This window comes from Lolium perenne, chromosome 4, assembly GCF_019359855.2.
Source record: "Lolium perenne isolate Kyuss_39 chromosome 4, Kyuss_2.0, whole genome shotgun sequence".
Taxonomy (NCBI): domain Eukaryota; kingdom Viridiplantae; phylum Streptophyta; class Magnoliopsida; order Poales; family Poaceae; genus Lolium; species Lolium perenne.
The window spans coordinates 382,081,118-382,096,652 of record NC_067247.2 but is presented as its reverse complement, the minus strand read 5'-3'; the positions used below and the strand labels follow the sequence as shown (position 1 = coordinate 382,096,652).

Sequence of the window (15,535 nt, the reverse complement as noted above, 5' to 3'; positions counted from 1 at the left end):
GTTCTGGAAGAAGAAAGAAATTGAAGACCTCGAAGATTTGTTACTATATTTTAGACTTTATTTTGTAATCGTTGGAGTCAGTTCATGTATCTCTACCATGTACTATTTGTTACTATGAATATATGTGGTATTGATTGTCAAAAAAATCTGATATAGCTTCATGGCTTATCACTCAATGCTTCAGCACCAAAATATAAAAGTAATGAGTTACAAAAAAAAAGTAAATGAAACATGCTTCCTTCATTTCTTGCTTCAACAAAGGATCAACACATATGTGGTACACATTCAAGTTAGTTGCTTCCTAGGTGTACTGGTATTGCTTCAGAACTCACTAGTACATGCTTCCAATCGAAATCACTAGTCACCACCACCGGCATGTGTGGATGGACTGAACATCGGTGTGAAAGGAGTCGGAGGGAGGACACCCATCAAGTCCTAGAAACTACAAGACCACACTACAAAGCAACCTTTCACCATAGAATCTGGCTCGGCCTCCTCCATGGTATGGAGATGTGTGCTGCAAATTAGAGAATGAAGAAGAGTTATGATCAATTAGTAAGGCTGCCAAATAAAAGATGGGAAGCATAATGTGTGATCGTAGAGATGCATTATAAAACAAAATTTTAAAAATGGGAATCTCAGCCTGCTGGATGGAAACGAGTTGGGCAGCATCCCCAGGGTCCAACAAACTGGTTCCCATCGGATCCTGATGAATAGCGTTTACTCCTTGAAACTGTAACTACAGAAGCATGCAAATAAAGGGTAGAAGCACGGTCCAAGGAGAAAAACATAGTACTCCGTACATGATTTGGAAGAATGTAATTCTACGATATCTGAATATTCCTGGTAGCATGAGGTCAATATTGAAATTACTATGATACTGAAAATGAGAATAAAAATAATCAAAAAGGAAGAAGAATGGCTGTATGCAGCAAACTATTTAGACGGATGAAAAACATATAATGTACATATGTAGCTTGGATATTTCAAAGTAAGATATTAGGGCCATATCAACAGAAATCATTGCTATTACAAGCATAGCAATGTCATACACCCGTTTTCACGTGATGTAACTAGCATCGATCATCTGCATATGTGATGAAAGTTAACCAGATTTATCACAATCTATGTTACTTTACAAAGATCTAAAACCCAGATTCAGACAAGGCCAGTTGCAGTTACCTACTCCCGGATCGTGTAGTCATTAAGGAAGCAGACTCTGATCTGCTAGTTCGTGTGGAGTGTATCTTGGTCGGTACGGCTATGCCGCCGCCTACTCCAGACCGCTGGCCGCCGGCCGCTGCCGGTCAGGGAGGCCCCGATGAAAGCTTCCCGTGGCTGAGCAGATGCGTGCAGATGCAGGGCCCGAACCAGGTGGAGGCGCACGTTTGGGAAGGGTGAGAGGTGGAGGCGTGGAGGTGAGAGGAGTGGCGGCGCGATGGTGAGAGCACATGCGGCGACATAAGGATTTGGGATGAGAAATCCAGGAGCTGTGTACCACACGGTAATTTCGGGGAGGAGACGTTATCAGGCCACAATTTGTTTTTTTTTCTCTTGTGAAGCCTCAATGTATGCGGGCCGTACGATGGAATGGAAAAGTGCGGCATTGGATTGGTCCGATTATTTGCTTTCGATCGGACTGCGATAGTTAGTGTTTACCAAAAAAGAAACTATGCAACACAAGATCTAGCGAGATTTTGATTTGCTCCCATCTTTCACCAAATAGCAGGTTTTCTTTCGGGAAATATACCCGGATGAAGCACATGCACCCGGTTTCACAAATTTTTGGAAAAACTGCTCTTTGAAAGTCTCAAGAATATTGAAATATTTTTTATGTACATATTATGTTGATGCTTAATTGTGTAAGTTTTCATGGAAAAATACGAAAATTGACAAAAAAATTAAATGATACTATAATGATTGGTTGTGCACTGTTCACGGAAATAAGAAATTCCATATATCCAGATGGCTGTTTTTATGCCGAAATCTGCACAAACAAGTGTCAACATAGGATATACATGCAAAAATTATTTTAAATTTTTTCTAAATCTTTGAAATAGCATTTTTTGGATTTTTTAAAAATAGGGTGCACATGCACCCGGGTGCAAATCGTCCGCCTCCGTTTTCTTTAGGACAATGCTAGGGATCCTCCGGAGGGTAATATCCTCCGAACCTCTAAGTCCCCCAAGCGACATGTGTCCCATCACCCCATGTGCAACTCTCCGATCCCTGCAAAGAAGAAACATAAAGGTCTGCTATCTTTGCCATCTTAGGACATCTCTTGTACGTTCCATGGTGAAGTTAGGGGCGAAGAATGTCATGAAACCGAGATGTGAGGATTAGCAATGGTGGTTCGAGTCTTGGCGGTGTGAGAAATTTTCTTTGTGATTCAGGACTCGTAGCATCCGTATGAAAGTGGGGCGACAACACATGAGAAGTTCGAAGTCTGGCCTTTCAGGTTAAAATCTAAGGTCTGTCATTAATTGGTTGTGTGAAGCATTGTTTTAAGAGTGTGGACTTTCTTCCGGGTGAAAGGCTAAGATCTATTATTGAGTGACGACAACACTTATGCGTTGTTCCTCTCCTAAGATGTTGCTTTTGGAGAATTTGCAGGTTGTTTGCATCCGTAGTATCATTAAGGATTTAAGGCATTGCGTTTTTGCGCAGGCTGGGTGTAATTGATATCTTCGTGATATCAATATATTTACTTTATATAAAAAAAAACCAATGCTGAAAACATATAGAAAATACTGCCCTACTAGGATGAGGTGGTGAATTTGACAGAAATAACCTAAAAGCGAAAGAAATTTCAAAAATGAACCGTCGCGGAACTATTTCATTCAAATAACCCCTCAGTGTCACGCCTGTATCCAGGGTGTTGCATACATCAGTGCCACGCCATGAGGCTCGACGCGGCAGAGGCGCCAACGTGGCCAAGCGGGCCCTAGTGCGTGGTAGTGTGGTGCCCTGATCTGAGGCGCGACACTACAAGGAATGTGGGCTTGCAGTGAACATAGATTTTGAACCTGAATAAAAGAAACTATGCAACATAAGATCTAGCGAGTTTTTGATTTGCTCCGTTCTTTGACCAAATAGCAGGTTTTCTTTAGGACAATGTTGAGAATCCTAAGGCGGGCGATATACTATGAACTTCCCCGAAGCGACACGTGGCCTTTCAACCCATTGGTCCTCGCAAAGAAAAAGCAAAACAAATCCCCTCGTTGCTAGTCTCCCTCGTCATGGCCTCACCCTTGTCGATCGTAGGCATCTGTGTTTTTTTTCTGATCATGCGCACACATGTATTTCCGAATGTTTGGTTTCGGGAGGGGTCAGCGTGAAGTTCTGCTATCTGTTGCCATCTTAGGATACGTATTGTACGTTCCATCGTGAAGTCAGGGACGGAAAATGTCATAGAGCCGAAATATGAGGACTAGTAATTGTGGTTTGAGTCTTGGCGGTGATGAGGAATTAGCTTGGTGACTTAGAACTTCTAGAATCAGTATGCAAGGGGAGGCGACATCACACGAGAATTTCAAAGTTTGACCTTTCAGGGTGAAAATCCAAGATCTGACCTTAATTGCTTGTGCCTAGCAATAATAGGCTTGTAGAATGCATGGTTTTAAGAGTGTGGACTTTCTCCCGAGTGAAAATCCATGACATATGATCGAGCGACGACGGCGTTTGTGCACTGTTCCCTCTTGGAGATATTTCTTTTGGAGAATTTGAAGTGCGTATGTGTATCATTAGGGTATTACACTGTTGCAGAGGCTAGAGGCTGAATCTAACGGTTTATTCGTGGTATGAATATATTTTATTTACAACTTTTTTTAAAAACCAATACTAAAAACATATAGGAAATACATCCTAGTATACCTGAGAATATTCTACCTTTTTGGTTCGATCTCTTTATTTTTTCTTGCCTCCTCCTGCGATTTGCTGTCCAGCGAAGTGACCCAGGGTGAAGCTGGGTACGGCCCATGTAGAGATTGAATAATTATTTGGTTAGTGACAGTTTTGGTCCAGGAACTCGTTGTGAATTAAAAAGGCGTAGCCCATGGAACTGTCCATACGCAGCAAGCAAAATCTATAGACCGAATCGCCGCACACCCAGGCGCTGACATGGGCCTAACCCATAATAGCGAAGCCCTTTCTGTCTGGTCGTTTTCTCTTCGCTTTTTAAAGTTTTGCCGGTTTTGACGTTTTTTACCTACTTTTTGGTTTCAAAATATTTAACTTTATTTCTAAATTTAAATTTCGATTTTTTTAAAATATTCAGATTTAGAAAATGTTTTCGAAATATTCTTTAAAATTTCAAATTTGTTCAGATTTTATCAAATTTCGAAATTTGTTCAGATTTCAAATTTATTCAAGTTTTGAAATTTGTTGAAGTTTTCAAATTTTTTCAATTTCCAAAAAATTGTTCAACTTTTGAAAATTACTTACATTTTTTAAATATGTATATTTTGAAAATTATTCAAATTTTGAATTTGTTCAGATCTAAAAAGAATTTAAAAATTTTAAAAACTCAGAGGATATTTGGTTTTTGGAAAACATTTAGATTTTGGAAAACAAGAAAAGAAAATGTAAAACAAACATCAGTAAAACAGAGGAAAGAAGGTAGAGGTACCTGTTGATGGGCCATCTAGCCCATCAAATTACTGCTCGTGTAGGGTGTGTGTGGTACGATGTTCACGCCGATCAGCTCGACAAATAGCAACTCCCACAAACAAGTCCACATCACCTAGCATCCATCGCTCCTCTTGCGTACGACAAAAACCTAGTAATTTCAGAAAGAATGATAGAGAAATTGCTTCATTTATAAGCGGTGGGCATACATTTTACAATGAGGTTCAACATAAAAAGGAAAATTTAAATCACGGCCCTGACTTGTGCATTTGGAGCATCGAAAAGAGTATGGAAAATGTGACCATGTCCTCAAAATCCTTCTCCACCGTGTCGAGTAGAGATGCTCCCCCGCCAGGCCAGGGACACCGACGTCGGGGACAAACCACTTGGGCTAGCAACCCTGGTTGGTGCCCAGCAGCACGAGCATAAGATCCTCTGAAACGACATGTAGCCAGGAGGAAGAGCGACCACTAGATCGTGGTCGAGGAGGGTCGTTGCATGACCAAAGGAAGGAGAGTATGTGCTGGACTTGGCGACTTCACTGAATCACTGATGCCTCCACGCAGGCAACACTTGGAAATCCGGAGGAAACTTTTCGAGCTTATTTAGAGGGAACGTGAGAGAACTACATCTTCCCATCTCCGGCTTCAACAAGCCAGAGCTCCATGCCCAAGAAACGGCGTTGTCGCCGGTCATTGGACGTAGCTTGGTTGCGTCGATGTCCAGATCCTAATCGTCCTAAGTCCTAACGCCATACTCCACATGCGAACGACACACAAAACCTAGACTCCAACACAGAGAAGGCCCGACCTCCCTTGTTTCTGTCACTCCAGGCAGTGAGGCCGCCAGAGGAGGGGAAGAGGGGAGCCGAAGATACAGAAAGTGTGGAGAAGGAAATGGGAGCCTTAATTTATCATATTAATGAAAACAATACTACTCTCAGAGCCTCGACATGTAAAACTGCAATAGGGCGGCGAGCTCATAACCAAATCGTACGTGTTAGAAAAGTATATATCCTTGCCAAATAAATATGCACCGATTTAATTATAAGGTACAAATCGGTATACTCCGTAGCAAGCAATGACTTAACCACACCGGTCACTTCATAATTGAATCAATCACGGTAATCATGATGTTGGTGTTCCTTTTACCAAAACCATCGATATTACCGTTATGCCTTTGAAACTATATAAACATGCATGCTTCTACCCCACAAAAAACTGACAGTACATTCTTTTGGATCCGCCACTTGAGCGATGCCTTTGGAATCAGTTGGGATTTCAGCTCACCAACACGAGGTCAACGATGGCTGCCCAAATCTGATCTGATCCAATCATCAGCCCGTCTAAACTGAAAGCAACCAAAGACGAAATCGATCGTATCGATCGTCTGGAGTGTCAACACTTGCAGGGTCGTCCGCGCATGCGTGCCACGCCACCAGTACCACATGGCCGCTTTCCGAGTTGACGCTGCGCCGAGTGGCACCCGCCCCGGTGAGGCGCGCGCCCGGGTACGGTAGGTACCTATGCACGCGTGCCAAACCGAAGACACAAACCACCGTCGTCGTCGCCGTTCGCCCGTGACCGCGACCTCACTGCATCGGGACTCGGAACCGGAGCCAGCCGCCGCTTCGCCGCAGCGACCGCCGGATCAAGGACTGGTTTCCGTTTGTAGTAAAACCACCCGTTGGCCATGGCTACTTCTAGGCCTGCAGGTAGCTAGCCCAGGCATCGGAACTCCCTCCACTAGCTTTGGCCGTTGGCTGCACTCCTATTTTTCATCGCGCATCTCTATATCGTTGCTCGATCACCCCGAGAGAAAATTGCTACTCCACAATCTAGGGCATCTACAAGGAAAGCTTGTCTGTTAGAGCATCTTCATTGGTGAGTTCTAAATAGACGTCGGCAGGTGGGTCGGTAGGTGGGTCAGCAAGACGGTATGGAACGCGCCGGCAGTTGCTCTCTCGGTCCCTTCAATTTGGTAGGCCTGCTCCACACCAGCAACACAAACTAGCACCTGGCCTCAGTAATATTGTTCGACAAAAAAATTAAATCTAACAAATATGAATAGAAATTTAAATAAAATCTTGATAGGAGCAATTCAAATATTGGCAAACATCCGTCCATCAACTCGTCGTTATCATAGTCTTACTACCAAACAACAAATTGGACTTCGAGGCCAAATGGATCAAAGGAAGAGCGTGAGCGGCGGTGCAACATCCGTAGCATCCGGCTCGGCGTCGATCACGGGTGGTGTTGCCGATGACGGCATGGTCGCTGATGCCCCAGCCGCCGTTAGGGCTGCCATCACCTCCATGCCGACCCTCTCACGATACAACTCGTGCCAAGCTCGCCCCAATTGATCCATGCTCGACATGTGCGCCATCAAGATCTTTGCTTCTTGCATCAACTTGGCCAATGCGATGTTGGATGCTTCATTTGCGGCTTTCATCACTCCGGCCTAGGCTTCAATCTTGGCGGCCTCCACCTTCTCCCTCTCGAGGCCAATCTTGACGTCTTGCTTGTCCAACATGGTCTTCCACATGGCAACGCCCCTCTCATCCCTATCCTTGTTCTCGGCGGTGAAGGAGGACGCCATCTTCTTGTTGGAGGCGCCAATGGCAACCAATGTCCGCGCCCCACTCCTCTCGGTCTTCGCCTTCTTGTTGTCAATTGGGCGCCTCGCCAAAGCTGACGTGGTGGTCATCGGTCCACTTTCACCATTTTTCTTGTCATTGAGAGTGAGCGGGACGAGGTCCCATTTCTTGCAACCTTCAAGCTTTCTGAATCAATGCAAGAAGACGAAGTCTTGCTCTCCTCATTCTTGAACATGGAGAAGGCGTCAAGCATCTACCAATTCACAATGGCCACCCCTATACTGGACCCGTGACACATGCCCGACGAGACGGTGTAGTCGTTGTTGAGGTCAAGAGTCAAGACCATAGCCACGATGTCCTGGCGCGGTCACCGACGAGAACGGGGCGTTTGGATCGACGGTCATGTCGTTCTGGATGAACTCGGGGGAGTACCGGACGTGGAAGTTCATCTCTGACAAGCGTATGTGTGCGTTCATAGGGGTGTATACGCGTGTATATGAGCACCTACGTTGTACTGTGTTTTTTTAAAAAGTGCATATGACACTACCACACACGAACAAACTAAACTCTGTGTCCGAAATGCGGGCATTCCTTGGAGATGTTTTTAGAGAAAAGAAGAGGAGGAAAATCAATTCGGAGAACGTTCCACAAAAAGGATCGAGAAATCAACATTCAAAAATGGACGCGCGGTCAAAGAAGTTGTCATCATGTTCAAAAGAGCGAATACGTGGACTGGCGGCACAAGTGGACGAGGAACAAGTTGCGGATGGAAATGCATGAAGCTGATGGAGCGAGCACAAATTGTTGGTGGCGATTCTCGGATCGTACGTAATTCTTCCCCGTTTGTCCGTTTGCACTAGAAAAAAAGGACTGGGCCTCGATGAGCTGCGGTGTATGTAGCCTTTTGACCAGTTTGGCAGTACGCAGAGAGCGCGATTGCCACGAGCATCAGAGCATGCACGCTCGAGTTTCGCAGGTTGGGGTTCTCACGGACGTCCAAGATTAAGGACCTGTAGATTGTACTGTATGACTGAATTCTTTTTTTTTTAGAAACACAGCATAAACGTACATCTACCTCTATGAACGCATACACGTACACCATACCTCTATGAGCATCTTTGAAAGACTGAGCCAGCAGATTGGATCTTGAAGTTGATGAAGTCACCACAGACGTCTCACTGTCGATGAGAACGTCGCCTCACACTGAATGAATATTTCACATTTATGAGACATACACATATCAAACCTAAGGTTTGGTACAACCATTCTCAACCTCAGGTTGATTGTCGTATGACTGAATTCCACGACACGTTGTTCCCACTTGCGGATGGAGCTGCGAGATGATGCGCCAACAACAAAACAATAGTGACGGTAGTTACCAAGCCTCGGCCTCCGTCACTCCGTCAACGAAATTCCAACTTTTTTTACTAAGCATATAATACATTTTTCGAATACATGGGGGAGGTCGTGATAAACTGCACTCGTTGATCTACCTATGGAATTGCAGCCAGTAGCAATGTCGTTTTGGAGTAGAGGATCGGTAATTCGTGCTTGTCGAATCTTGTCTTGCATATTAGTATGGAGCAGCACTCCGTCAGTAACCACCTACCTGGGGTGTGTCCTGTAAGCAAGTGTGGATAGTTTTCTCTCTGACTAGCGCGCAGGCAGGCAAATCGGTGTCAGTCTATCGGAAGGAGCATATTGCACTCGAAATACAATACTAATTGGATAGAAGGAGTAGTTATGTGTCAATTAGCCAACCGCAATGAGTGGCGCGGGCAGTACCGGTAACTGCTGTCTACGTTCCGATCAAAGACTCAAACGGCAATGAAGACAGTAGAAGAAGGCTCGACGATTGCTCTGCTCTGCTACGAACGAAACGCAATCCATGCATAATAAAGGAATCTATTTATTTACACACAGCCCCGAGTGGAGAGATCAGGGCACGATCTGCGCGCGCGCATTCATGCACTCATAGCCGCCGGCACGCCGTGTCATCGGTCGGTCGGCGTGGACATGGCCGGAGGTGGCGGCGGTGGGTCGTGGTGGGTGCCGAGGCGGCGGCCCTTGCAGGCGGGGGAGGATGCGAAGAGGGAGAGCCATGCGAGCAGCGGCGTGCCGAGGAGGACGAGGCCGACGGGGACCATCCAGAGCTGGCGCGTGGCCGGGTGGAACACCACCGCCCACCACACCAGCACGCCCGCGCCCGCCAGCCCCGCCGCCGCCACGCCGGCCACCGCCGCGCGGAACGCCCAGGACGACCACGCTCTCTCCTCTTCAGCTGCTGCGCCGCCCATCTCCATGGTGGTGACGGCTGCCTTGGTGGCGCGCGATCCTTGCTGCAGCGGCGGCGCCATTGCGCGTGCGTTGTGAGGCGGAGGTAGGGGAGTGCAGTGTGGTCTGAATATACTAGGCCGCACGGGTGGGGTACTGGGGCGGGCGGGCTGAGGAGCGAGCGATGTGGGCGGGGTTATCTGGTGATGGCGAGTCCGAGGCGTGGCTGAGCTTTTCACGAGTCGCGTCGCGGTGACCGTCGATGAATTACTGACCGGTGACCACAACGTCATTAGCTACTACGCCCTCGAAGCCGTCTTGTTCTAGTACAAGATAGGCTGGCCAAGAGAGGCAGGCAACGGCGTGCGCCGTTTTCGTCATCATGGTATGGTAATAATAAAGCTCGCTCGCTAGCTAATTCTGCGGTGTACCTCGTTCGCTCTGGCTCTCTGCTTCGGTGCGTTGGATCCTTCGGGTCGGGGGGAGATCAAATTAAGATCTCTACCATGCCAGGTGTTCGGCGAAGCTTCCGTGGACCCTGACGTGTGTCGCGCCGCGTCGGATGCGTCCAACATGGCCGTCTCTGGTTCACAACTCAAGGAACAACACCGGTAGTACAGATTCCTGGGTCACGCGCTGCCAGTGCGCAGCAGCAGCAACAAAGGTCCCTGCATAGTCGCAGCTCCTCCGTATGTCTATCTTTGGCATCTATGCCCGCCCAACCAATTTCAGACACAGTGTTTTCGTCCGTTTAAGTTGAACCGCGAACACGAAATCAGCTACTCCATTTTAGACACGTGTTCTGGCTCGTTTAAGTTGAACTGCGGTCACAAAATCGACCGTCTGGCCACATTTATCCGTTTGGATTGGAGGTGCACCCAGCTGCCACGGGCGGATCCAGCTTATAATCAAGGGGTAGCTGCTCCCACTCAAGTGTTTATTTTCCGTGTAATACCACTCTTAAAGACAGATTTGCCCCACTTGAAAAGGAAAAATTTCGCCAGTAAGCTGTTTTCGCTCCCTCTCACTTTCAATCCAGGGTCCGCCCCTGCCGCTGCCGGCTACCAGGCCCCATTTTGGCTAGTCTATGGTAAATTGGATCCATATGTACTACAAAATTTATCAGCCCCTGAAATCAATATATGAGGTAAAAATACTAAGGAAAAGTCTAGTTGTGAAGTTCATGGAAAATCTAGTAATGTCATTTCATCGGACGGGGGAGTAAAACTAATGGAAAGTGTTGTAAGTGTCATGGAAAATATAGTAAAACTAATGGAAAATGTTGTAAATGTCACGAAAAATGTAATAAATGTCATGTCATCGAAAATGTAGAATGTAGTAAATGTCATGTCATGTCATGGAGAATGTAGTAATGCTAATAGAGAATATAGTAAACTTTATGGAATATGTAGTAAAGCTCATAAAATCTAGTAAAACTAAATGTAGTAAATTTGGTGGAGAGCACCCAACGCCGACATGATCGGCCGATGACGAGGGCGAGCGGGAGAACCCAACGACGGTGTGCTCCTTCATCTGTGTGTGTGGCGAACGGCCACGACGAGCGTCAATGGGTTTTGTTTGACTGGCAACTAGACCATGCCGAACAGGAGAAGGAGGACGGACGGATGTCCACCTTAACCCATTTCTAGACCAAGTTTGTTCTCAGAATGGCTTACCATGGACACGTAGGTCCGTTTGCGTTGAGCTGATGTTCCGGGTTTTAATTGTCCACTTGTTCGCGTGGAGAAAATGGACAGCCGCAATCTATTTGCGTCGGACCGCTAGAAATGCTCTTAGATCACAACCCTACAATTCCTTCCTATTCCTTCATACTATTTTATGAGATTTTTGTCCTTCCTATTCCTTCATACCGAAGATGCTCTTGTGCGCAACTTTAAACCTACGACTCGTTGATGGTGCCAATCAACCATAAGTTAAGTTATGGTGCGCTGCACGCCAGTGAGTATCATTTCCCGATGCTAAAACGAAACAAAAAAATCTGGCGCAGCCACGGGTCCCGCCTGTATCGACTAATCCTCGGAATCAAAGATCGCCAGCTCCGTCCTATCCGCCACCAATCCGAGCAGGGGCCTACCCCATTTGTCCTCGGAATATTTTCCTCAAGAGCTAACTAGCCAGTCAACATTAGTGGCGATCGATGCTATCAGTCTGCCATGGCGACGTTACACCCTCTCAATACAAGGAAAAGGGCTGATCGAAAGAGGCGCATGTGCATCTCTTTACCATTTTTCTACGATGCTGGATCGATCAACACTGTCACTGTGGTACAGGCATGCTGATTTCAGCTAAGATTCGCGCAGGCTCTACACCGAATCCATTCATTTCGGCCTGACCGCTGCGCACACGTATTCCCCATATTTGATTCGTGAGATAATATCACAATCTGATACAACCCCAGCTTTGTTTCCCTCCTCCACATCACATGGTTCCGTGCTCTAATTTTTCCCACAGATGCTTCACAGAGATGCTCACCGTAACATTGACGTGCTGACGGCATGACCACACACAGACTTCCTCACTACAACGATGCTGTCGTTCGTGCTGATGGCGAAAGTTGAGCTAGCATATAACAAAACGGCCAAGAACATTCTCCTGCAGACGATTGAAACGGCTAAACGAAGCACGGATGGTAGTAAAAGGAAGCATATATTTTGTGGGTATCATCGTCGTACCGGAGGAACCTGAACTGTCCTTCAGGGGCCACTGCGGAGAGGGATCTGAACATGAACTGTCCTTCAGGAATCAGGAGCCACTCTCAAACTACTGTTTATGTGGGTTATGCCATTGCCACCGTGCTAGGACCAGGGATTTGGCCTTGTCTGTTTCTGTAAGTCATAACCCTGTAACGTTTCATCATGGAACACCATGCACGGCATCAGAATCAGATGGATCACTAGAAATAATGAGAGACCTGACCAACTCTGATGCCACAAACTAATACCATGAGAAATGAAAACAGTACTCCTGGGAAAAGGGAAAAACTACTCAGATGAGGCGCATGTGCTCCACTTTTTCCTTTTCGACGATGCTAGGTCGATCAACACAGTGGGACTCCGGGACTGGGTGCAGATACTGATTCCAGGTAAGATTCGCACAGCCTTCACAGTGAAGCCATTGATTTCGGCCTGACCACGGCCACACACATTGCCATCTTTCATTCCAGAGATGTCAGATTTTCCAGTTTTTTTCCACCATATGGTTGTCTGGTACATCTTCCGTCCTGCTGCTTGACAAAGAGGCTGATCGAAACATTGCATGACCACACGGAAACTTCATCATTAACAATGATGATGGCGTCACTCGTGCTGACAAGGAAAGTTCAGCCATTGGAGAACCACAGAGAACATTTTTCTGCAGACGAATGAAACAGCTAAACGAGCACACGAATGATGAACTTGGTACACAAAGCATATTTTGCTGTCTCACGGAGGCCCCCGCGGCAGATGCAACATTACGGTGGATGGCACATCCGACGGAGGGCCCGGAGGAACATCAGCTGTCCTTCAGGAGTTCAGGAGCCACTGCGGACAGGGATCCTCCAATGCTAAAGACAGCTTAACAGGCTGTGCACATTAAACAAAAAGCTAGTGATCGTTACAGCAGGACCTGAAGCAGTTCTTCAAGATTAGATTGAAATAGCGTCTGGAATATATATCAAACTACTGTTCACATGGGCTATGGAATTCCTGCCAGAACCTTGGTCCATCGTGGACAGGCTCTGCACGGGCATCATGGTTTGGCACTGACAAGGAAACTTCAGCTAGCGGAGAACAACAAAGAACATTCTCATGCAGATGAATGAAATGGCTATACAACAAAAAGAAGTTGCCGTTGATGGCGCATCCGACGGTGGATCATCATCGTACCAGAGGAATATGAACTGTCCTTCAGGAGCCACTATGGATAGAGATATTCTAATGCTAAAGACAGAGCTTAATAGATTGTGCACAGCAACTGAAAAGCTAGTGATTGTTACAGCAGTACCTAAAGCAGTTATTCCACATTTGATTGAAATAGTATCAAGGAACATCTATCAAACTACTGTTCATGTGAGCTATGGAATTCCTGCCATAAATTCATCGTGGAACAGGATCTGCACGGCATCATACATGTCAGTGCCAAACCATGAATGACTAGAAACAATAAGAGACCTGCTTAACTCTGATGTCACAAATTTACCATAGATACTGCTACAACAGTTTGAATGCCCTCCCCCATGAAATCAGAGCAATCAACTCTTTGATCGTGTGGCCACTTCGTACTTACAATTACAATCTAGGTGGTGGATCTCAACTCAGCTGTTCAGCTGTATCAGTTAGTGGATGAGCTGAGACCAAATACACAAACTATGGTCGAACTTTAGCACTGCAGTTGGATCGGCAAATGTCCACTCGAAATAGAGCTATAAAGCTAGCATAATTTGTGTCACAGCTAACACCCCGTGGCAGCACATTCCAATCAATCAGAGTTCTGTTTCTTCTCAATGCTTGATTTGCTGAGGATAAACACACCAAGAATGATCAGACTGGCACCTGCAAACCACTGCATGGGCATAGGTCCAAATTAAAAGCCTGAGTGCAGCAACATTAAGTCATTAAATCTGTCAAACTCGAGCAGCATTATGGACAAAGTCGGTAGGTGGTACTACTCCATGATGTAGCAAAATTAGGGCATCAATTTGATCTTCATTCTCAACACTGACTTTTCTGTTACAGTATGGAAACTCCTATTCCTATTCCTGTTGAGCAAGAAGTAAGTTGCTCAATAAACTTTAGAAAGCGGATAAATTGACAGAAACCATAAGCCAACACAAGTAAAATGCAAAGCTTCCTCAGCATACACTACTGCTAGTCTGCTATTGCAGAAAATGAAGAATTGACAAATTACCTTAGAAGGCAGTGGCTCCTGAAACAGGAAATACCCTGCAAGACCGGACGAGATGAAGTTGGCGGCGAAGTTGGTGACGGTTGCCTGGAGTGACGAGAGAGCCTTGAGGCTGTTGACGTAGCACCCCCACATCGTCACGTTGAAAAGTATCACCATGCCGTATTTCAGCAGCTGCGCATGGCAAGATCATAGTCAGCCACAGAGTCATTGCCAACCCTGTTTGCCAAAGGAGGCGGTACCAGCGCACACGTAGGAGAAGCTAACCCTTTCAAGTGCTGATCTCAAGCTATCTTACCTTTCATGGTGTGGTAGTCAACGCTAATGAGTGATTTCTTCATTTCGTGAGTCAGAGTAATAGTTTCAATATGGAATAAATCGCGATTTCAACATGAATCCGGTCTTTGATCTTAAGTTTTGGTAACAGTTAAGGTCACAGAATCATGTCTAACGTAAGTTCGAAAACTGGTAACTAGGGACGGCTAAATTAAGGATTCATGTACACGAACGGACCATTGGAAGCTAGCAGTACGTAGGCAGGAGCTACCTGAATGGGTTGCAAACTCGCAGGTAAAAGGCGAGACAGTTCAGATCGGATGGAAAGGAGAGAGGGGGTCGGTTCGGTACCGTAGGGGCGAAGAACTTGGCGGATATGGCGGCGAGCGCGGCGTTGAGGCCCGCCGCGAGGGCCCAGGCGTATCCGCCTCCGCTCGCCATCGGAGCTCGCCTCGTCCTCGCCGGAGATCCAACCCCCCGATGCGTCCGTAGTGGTCGCCGACGGGCGGAATGTAGAGGCTGTGGGGTCACGGCCTCAGGGGAGACGCATATGGGCCGGGCAGGGCTGGAAGTGAGTCATACGCAACTTTTTTGGCGGACGCTAGCCCATCAGCGGGAGGCTCCTATTTCCCGCTCGCCGCGGGGAAAACCCTGGGAAATCCTATTCATCGCCTGCGGGTGGTTTTTTATGTTTTTTTCAAAAGCTGATTATTTTGACCCGATTTTTAAAAATTATTTTAGTTATTTTTTGAAATTTAAATATTTTCAAAATTTGAACATTTTCAGATTGGAACAATTTTCCAATTGGAACAAAATTTCAATTGAAACAAGTTTTAAATTGGAATAAATTTTCAAAAT

The 15,535-nt window shown here is 46.3% G+C and overlaps 1 protein-coding gene and 1 long non-coding RNA gene across 2 annotated transcripts; both read right to left on the bottom strand.

The window, feature by feature from the left end:
* Positions 1-221: 221 nt before the first annotated feature.
* Positions 222-1,520, bottom strand: LOC127349253 (uncharacterized). The gene is made up of 2 exons (XR_007880170.2): positions 1,183-1,520; positions 222-517 (listed from the first exon to the last, which is right to left on the bottom strand). It is a non-coding gene; the product is annotated as an uncharacterized lncRNA (long non-coding RNA).
* A 12,127-nt stretch (positions 1,521-13,647) lies between these two features.
* On the bottom strand, positions 13,648-15,192 carry LOC127297256 (uncharacterized). The gene is made up of 3 exons (XM_051327551.2): positions 15,029-15,192; positions 14,405-14,575; positions 13,648-14,059 (listed from the first exon to the last, which is right to left on the bottom strand). Exons 1-3 carry the CDS (start codon positions 15,116-15,118, stop codon positions 13,976-13,978), a joined length of 345 nt encoding a protein of 114 aa, XP_051183511.1. The 5' UTR covers positions 15,119-15,192; the 3' UTR covers positions 13,648-13,975.
* Between the last annotated feature and the right edge of the window lie 343 nt (positions 15,193-15,535).